Genomic DNA, 8,070 nt, shown 5'->3' with positions numbered 1-8,070 from the left:
TTATATTATATTATATTATATTATATTATATTATATTATATTATATTATATTATATTATATTATATTATATTATATTATATTATATTATATTATATTATATTATATTATATTATATTATATTATATTATATTATTTTGCTTACACACTCTTTAAGTCTTAAGTCTTCTTAAGTATTTGTTCTTTTAGCTGTTTAGCATTCTGTCCCTTTGTTTATTTCAATTATTTTTTATTTTTGCAGAATCAGCAGGCCAAGTTTTATGAGAACATTATGAAGATCCTGCGACCCAAGCCAGACTACTTTGCTGTGGGATATTATGGCTGCGGCTTCCCTCAGTTCCTCAGGGTCAGTGTGTGTTTAATATTCTCAGATAAGGCCGAAACTGTGCTAACAGGTATGTTATGTAATCTAGATAATGATGTGTTGAGATATTCAATATCAACAGAATAAGGTTTTCATTCACCGTGGGAAGGAGTACGAGCGCAGGGAAGATTTCCAGAGTCAGTTGATGAGTCAGTTTCCCAGCGCTGTGAGACTCAACATCACCACAATGCCTGGAGACGACATTAAAAACTCCAACATGCAGTGTATCCTTCACTTTGACTGTGGGGCCATTTACAGCGTCGCTCTCATTGACATATTATGATTTTTTTTTTAATACAACATATTTATTAATTTGTAATTTACTTTTTTTACTTTACCTTTTTCATCTTTTATTTTTAGTTATATTATATTATATTGTAATTTTATATTATTTCACTTTTATATTTAAACACATACTTTCATATATGCATATATAAATGGCCAGTCTGTTGTTCTTGACCGGATCTGGATCAGATATCCAGTGTTTTACAGTGCAGCCGGTCCTGGAGATCCCGCTGCGTCTGAAGAACAAACCAGTGCCTGATCAGATCATCAAGTCAGTCTGCAGAAAACCCAAAACACGCTCATCTGTGATACGTGTGAATCTGTAGCTGTGTGGCATGATCTGATGCTGTAAACTCACTCTTCTCTTCTCTTGGTTCTTTCTGGTGATTCTGTAGTTTCTACAAGTCCAACTATGTCCAGCGGTTCCAGTACTCCAGACCTGTGAGGAGAGGGAAAGTGGATCCTGATAATGAGTTTGCTGTGAGTCAAAACACAACATTCATCTCTCATCGATCTCTACTATTCATAAAGCTGTAAAGATGCCTTTTTACTAGTGCTGGGCGGTATCGCTTAGTAACACATACAGCTGTTCCCTCACCACAGTGCAACAGTGAAAAGGAACCCCTTTCAAACAGTGTCGCGTTCCGAATGTTGTTTAAGCGACATACTTTTTATACCGTAAAAATACCGTATTGCGGTATTTTAAAAATTCATATCATAACAAAAATAAACACCGGTATTCGGTATGAACCGGTATACCGCCCAGCACTACTTTTTACTGTCTGTGACCTCCAGAAGTACAGAAATACATTACACATTTAATTGGAAAAGCCTTTTGTGATAAATGATCAGTCTGACTCTTCATTTAATGTCAATACCAGCAGTCATTTAGACTTGATTCTTGATAACTTGATAATTCTCACTTCATGCACAAAGGTTTAATTGGAATACATCACATTTACTCTGACAACTGAACAGTGCACAAGTCTGAAAACTTCAATACATTTAGCTAAATAAAGAAATAAAAGCTAAATAAAAAAATAAACGTTGTCAGATCTCACTAGTAAAACAAGCAGTGTAGTCTGATAAAACAAGTTCAAAATAAGACTAAATAAATGACCCAGTTTTGTGGTTATGGACTAATCATATTCCTTTACAAAGCTAATTACAGTATTCCACATATACAAGTTGCTAAAAGTATTGAATAAATCTGTCTGGTGTTATTTTAGTATTATTGTTGTATATATTAATATTATTTTTTATGTTTTCAGTTTTTCTATTAATCTTAGTTTTAGTAATTTAACATGCTTGTCATTTCTATTTCTTTTTTATTTAGCTTTCATTTATTATTTTAGTTTTAATTTGAGTGATTATAGTACTTCAACTTTATTTCAATAAAAAACAGTTAATGTTGTATTGTTATTGCATTTATTGTTATTTTCCATTATCTTTAATTTTTACATTTTCAGTTTTCATACTAGTTTTAGTCATTTTAAGTACTTTTTTATTATTTATTTTTTTTAGTTCAGCTTTAATATTATTTAGCTTTAATTTCTCTGTTTTAGTTATAGTCATTTTAGTACTTCATCTTTAACTTACTTTACTTATTTTGTTGCCAGTGCAATATTTCCATTATTTCATGATTATTCCATGAATTTTTTACATCTAAAATGTATATTTTATTTCATCTTTATTTAAATTAACGAAATGTATTTGTAATTGTTTAAGTGAATAACAGCACTGAATCTACATAAACACTCACACATCTATGTGGAAGGAAAACAGGTCATCATTTATGCATCATTGGGGTTTTGAAGGAGCTCTAAAAGACAAAAAGGAGACAAAATCTAGGATGTTTAAATAATGACATTATGTAGTGTGCGGTTTGAACAGCAGGTGGAGATATTTGAGCGTTTCTGTTAGTGATCAGTCACACTTTACTGTGTAGGCAAGCACCAGACAGCACAAAATATGTGACTGTATTCTAAAAATAAACCCAAAAAACAACTACAACTACCCAAAGTCACTAGAACACTGAGCTCAAATCTCCACTAGAAATGAATGTTGTCTGGTCAGGTTGAAGAGTTTTTGGCCTTTACAAATACACTAAAACAATTACACACACACAGACTCTTTACTGTCATGAGTTGACTGTCTTCTCACTCTTTTCTCTGTCCTTCAGTCCATGTGGATCGAGCGAACCACATTCATAACTGCTTACAAACTTCCAGGAATCCTGCGCTGGTTTGAGGCCACTAGCATGACCCACGTGAGTCTCTGTTCCTGTCAGTCACACTGAAATTCTTCAAAATACTAGTGTACTGCATCCTGTGCAGTGTATACTGGATAGGACTTTTACATCAGTATGTAGTATATACATAACAGTAAACATAAAACAGTAGGATGCTACATTGTCACATGACCTCATGTATATGTATATAATTATGATAATGCATTGGTATTCGGTTTTATCTCAGAAATAAATAAAAATAATGCAATTTTGATGTATTAACCTTTCTCTGTGGCCAAATTCAGAATAACATACAATGATCATTCCTGCATTTTATACATTAATATCGGTACATTTTTATAGAAATGTATATTTTTAAAGGGTTAGTTCACCCAAAAATGGAAATTCAGTCATTAATTACTCACCCTCGTGTTGTTTGAAACCCGTAAGACCTTCGTTCATCTTCGGAACACAATTAAAGATATTTGATGAAATCTGAGAGCTGTCTGACCCTCCCATAGACAGCAAGGTAACTACCACGTTCAAGGTCCAGAAAAGTACCAAGATGATCGACAAAGTAGTCCGTGTGACATCAGTGGTTCAACTGTAAAGTTACGAAGCTACGTGAATACTTTTGTTCGCAAAGAAAACAAAAATAATGATGCTAAATACCAACACAACATGGTACGGTCGTGAACGCGCATCCAAAGTGACGCAGTAGAGACGAAAATGTGGAATAAAATTGTTATTTTTGTTTTCTTTGCGCAAAAAAAGTATTCACGTAGCTTCGTAACTTTACAGTTGAACCACTGATGTCACACGGACTACTTTGTCGATCATCTTGGTACTTTTCTGGACCTTGAACGTGGTAGTTACCTTGCTGTCTATGTGAGGGTCAGACAGCTCTCAGATTTCATCAAATATCTTAAATTGTGTTCCGAAGATGAACGAAGGTCTTACGGATTTCGAACGACACGAGGGTGAGTAATTAATGATTGAATTTTAATTTTTGGGTGAACTAACCCTTTAAATATAATTTTATTGTTATAGTTTTATAGATAAGTTTATTTTATTTTGTTAATATGTATTTTCATATTTATATTTTAATGCTTTTATTAACATTTATCATTAATAAGTTGTTTCTTTGATTTCTAAGATGATGCTAAATTAAACAGTGTGAGCAGGTCATGTGACAGCGAGGATTATCTCAAATTATTATTTCTGTAGTTTATGCGTTAACATGGGTACTGTGCAGTCTGAGCTACCCACTGTATATATATATATATATATATATATATATAAACAATATAGTTAATATAATAGTTACGTTTTCCAACAAATTAAAAAATGTGCCATATGCCAGTTCAAACATGCCTAAAGACTACCTCTACTTAATAATAACAAAAGTGGAGATGCACTGTTATTCTATGACATTATATTATATTGTTCGATTGATTTGCATTGACTATCAGACGTGTTTATGATGTAATTATTTGTGAATATTTCTCTGTCAGACGACGGTGAGTCCGCTGGAGAATGCCATCGAGACGATGGGACAAACCAATGAGAAAATCCTCACTATGATCAACCAGTATCAGTGTGACGACGCTTTACCCATAAACCCTCTCTCCATGCTGCTCAACGGCATCGTGGACCCCGCCGTCATGGGCGGCTTTGCCAAATACGAGAAGGTCAGAGAGACACGGTGAGAAAACGGAGAGAAACGCTGAGAACGGATGCTGATATGTGTGTGTCTTTCTCCAGGCATTCTTCAAGGATGAATACATGCACGAACATCCTGATGACAGAGACAAACTCCTGAGACTCAAAGACCTCATCGCATGGCAGGTCAGAAACATTGCAGCATTTGTTTGTGGCTTTGATGCTAGAAAACTCGAGTGGTTAGGACAGATGATTAACCTGTGTAAACTCCCGTTTGACTCGTTTAGATCCCGTTGTTGGGCAGAGGAATCAGTCTGCATGGAAAAAGGGTGACGGATGACCTTCGACCTTTCCACGAGCGCATGGAGGAGTGCTTCAAACAACTGAAGAAGAAGGTGGAGAAGGAGTACGGAGTGAGAGAGCTGGTAAGGATGAAAGCCAGACAGCAGAAACAGAAAGAAGGATTTTGTGAGATGAAGGAGGGAAAGGGATCAGCAAAGTGTGTCCTGATTTTCTTCCTCTTGTGTAGCCTGATATGGATGAGAGACGATCCACTCGGCCGCGCTCTATGCTGCGCTCGGTCCGACAGTCCATCTGCTCATTGGCTGGATCTGAATGTGGAACGCCCACTAAGACACACCCAGAGAGGTGACCACGCCCACACGCACGTGTCTCTACGTTCAAAATAACATGCTGTGATTATTCCTGCAGTTTATAAGATGATACATCATTTTCTAGAAATATATAGAATACACAATATTTGTTTAAATACTTTTTTTATTAATATATAGTTTTAATACTTATATTTTAATAGTTTAATTAATATGTAATACTATATTGTTTTGTTTTTAATACTTGTTTTATTATTTATAATGTAGTAATTTTGTTGTTATTTGTTATTAATGTTTTATTTTTATTAATATTTGCATTAATGTTTATATTGTATTAATATTTATAAATATATATAGTTTGTTTTAGAATTTTTTGTTTTATATTTCCATTTAAATAATTGTATTTATTTCTTATTAATATATTGTTACATTATTTTATTTGATATTTGTATAGAAATATGTTTTATAATTGTTTTAATATTTATATTTTAATAAATGTTGTAATATTTGTAATTAATATACATTCATATAAATATAATACTAATTAATATAATTTGTAATTATATATATATATAGTTTGATTTGTTATTCATTTGTTTATTAATATTGCTTTGTTAATATTTTTATATTGGAATTTTAATTTTATTATTTGTTATTAATATATTGGCTTGTTTTTATTATTATTAGTTATTTGTACATTGTTTTAGTTGTTTTTATTCATATTTGTTTTGATATTTATATTTCAATAATTTTAATAATATTTGTTTTATTTCTGTATTTTAAAGTAGTAGGCAGTATACAGTGTGTATTCTATTCCTCTCTCTCTCTCTCTCTCTCTGCCTGTAGCATATCTCTGGACAGTGGCGTTCCTCCCTTTCCGTCCATCATCCCTTGTTCCAGTGGAAGCATCAGTGTGATGGATGAGAGTGGTGTTGAAGTGGAGGTGAGGATGATGAAGATATTGCTGTGACATGTTTCAAAAACAGACCAATGATTGCAACTCTCCGTGATGACATCATCATGCTCAGGTGACTCTTTCTGTTCTTCCAGGTGAAACTGAGGAAATCCAAGAAGAAGAAGAAACCCGGTCGTGGCAGCATGATCTTCATCAGCGAGGAGAAAGAGCGGAGCAGCACCCTCGACAAACGGGTGAGACAAGATATACATTTAGAAATAAATCAGTAAAAGTTAAATATGCGCAGAAGTAAATACATCTAAGAATACATGTAAGAATAAATAATAAAGTATTGTGATAGTGAATAGTTGAGACAAAATACTTGACATGCCCTGGCTGTGGTGTGATATAATAATAATAATTTAACTAATTGTTTTATATTTATATATATTTATATATTATATATTTTTATATTTGTATTTATATTTTAAAAATGGTGATTAAAAGTAGAAAAATTGATGAAAAATTGATCAGTTATAGCACGTACAATATACAGATTCATAGAAATTTTAACCAAATATCTTAATGTTGTAATATTTAATTAATTTCTTTATTTCATTAATTGTATTTAATAAAAACAATTCAGACACATTGAAACCCCTTTACCCCATGAGTTAATTAATTTATTGAGTATTTTTGCAAGTTTGGTCCTTCATTAACTTGTTTTTGTTTTTATTTCATAGTGATTGTGATGATATTATTATGGTAACTATTAGTTGAACTATCTGTCTCTCTCTAGCTTTCCAAGAAGCAGGAGTTTCGCAGTGACACAAATCTGTCAGAGCCGAGTGTGAGCAGCGGCCTCGTCAACTCCAGATCTCTGCCCACTATTGCAGGTACAACATTCATATCATAGTGACTCCTCTCATTCCCTTTTGTTGTTCTTCATTTTAGCTAATGAAATTCATGTAAATGTTTAGTAACCCTAAACTTTTGTGGAAAAAAATGTGTTGTATCTTTATGAAGCTGTCTACTTCCTGTTTTGTGGATACCAAAATTCTCAACAACAAAACAGGAAGAAGTTCATATTAACAGACAGCTGATTTCACATGCTGTCCTCAGGTCTGTCTCTGTCAGTAGCCAATGGGAGTGAGGAGGTGGAGTCAGCGCGGTCCAAGCGTGACAGTAAAAGCGTTTCTGTGTGTCTGCCATCTGACCGCACCGGTGACCGTCGCTCCAAAGGAGTCATAAACCTGCTCTTTAAAACCAAGGTAACACACTCAACAGAGCTTTAACAAGCCACAAACACTGTGATGTGGCTTCCCATCATGCACCACATGCACAGTATATACTGTATATCACTACCTTTATTCAAGTGTGAATATGTGTGTGTTTTTCAGATGAGCTCCAAACCTGATGAAGCAAAAACATCTTCTGAACCGTCTGAACCATCCACTCATTTTTAATTCTGTCTCTTTAGTTTTTTTAATAACATGTGGCTGTTCATTTTTCTACCACTCTTAACTTGAATCTGTTACAAACAGAAGTGATAAAGCTCTTAAAGCCTGATAGTAACAGAGCTGTAGAAGAAAAAAGAGCCTTGATTTCATTGAATGTGTTCGAAAACGAACTCTAATGAAATGAAGTCAGTGTTTTAAACATTGTATCGTCTGTACCAGCAATAAACTCTTACAATTCTGAAATTTTATCTTTATTATAAATATATACACATAGACTGTAGATATAATTCAGTTTTTTTTTTCAATGTCATGGTAAATTCATTCACATTCTTCGTTTCGAGGTTTAGTGGATGATCTAATCTAGTGATTACAATACAATTGATTTGACGGTTCCGGCAATTTAAAAAGTTCACATTTTATTGATGTAACAAGAGAACAAGAAGCATAAACAGTTACATGTGGTTATGATTCAAGCCTAAATTATTTTAAAGTCATCACAGAATATTACAAATAATCACATGTATTAGCACTTCATATACAGGTGCATCTCAAAAAATTAGAATAT

The 8,070-nt window shown here is 33.2% G+C and overlaps 1 protein-coding gene across 1 annotated transcript in view; it reads left to right on the top strand.

Annotated features, from left to right (window-relative positions):
• Nucleotides 1–7,748, top strand: part of LOC107654652 (dedicator of cytokinesis protein 2-like) — a 143,653-nt gene extending 135,905 nt beyond the window's left edge. Inside the window, exons 38-51 of the mRNA XM_016441833.1 lie at nucleotides 240–344; nucleotides 445–586; nucleotides 837–918; nucleotides 1,043–1,127; nucleotides 2,830–2,916; nucleotides 4,392–4,568; nucleotides 4,642–4,725; nucleotides 4,827–4,964; nucleotides 5,069–5,187; nucleotides 5,997–6,093; nucleotides 6,201–6,299; nucleotides 6,845–6,941; nucleotides 7,168–7,316; nucleotides 7,446–7,748. Coding sequence (XP_016297319.1) covers nucleotides 240–344; nucleotides 445–586; nucleotides 837–918; nucleotides 1,043–1,127; nucleotides 2,830–2,916; nucleotides 4,392–4,568; nucleotides 4,642–4,725; nucleotides 4,827–4,964; nucleotides 5,069–5,187; nucleotides 5,997–6,093; nucleotides 6,201–6,299; nucleotides 6,845–6,941; nucleotides 7,168–7,316; nucleotides 7,446–7,511 — 1,527 coding nt within the window. The 3' untranslated portion in view covers nucleotides 7,512–7,748. The remainder of the gene's footprint in view (nucleotides 1–239; nucleotides 345–444; nucleotides 587–836; nucleotides 919–1,042; nucleotides 1,128–2,829; nucleotides 2,917–4,391; nucleotides 4,569–4,641; nucleotides 4,726–4,826; nucleotides 4,965–5,068; nucleotides 5,188–5,996; nucleotides 6,094–6,200; nucleotides 6,300–6,844; nucleotides 6,942–7,167; nucleotides 7,317–7,445) is intronic.
• Nucleotides 7,749–8,070: the final 322 nt, after the last annotated feature.

Source organism: Sinocyclocheilus anshuiensis, unplaced genomic scaffold (assembly GCF_001515605.1).
Source record: "Sinocyclocheilus anshuiensis isolate Anshui unplaced genomic scaffold, SAMN03320099.WGS_v1.1 scaffold675, whole genome shotgun sequence".
Lineage (NCBI taxonomy): Eukaryota > Metazoa > Chordata > Actinopteri > Cypriniformes > Cyprinidae > Sinocyclocheilus > Sinocyclocheilus anshuiensis.
The sequence above is the reverse complement of the archived record's forward strand: the minus strand, read 5'-3'. Positions and strand labels throughout refer to the sequence as shown.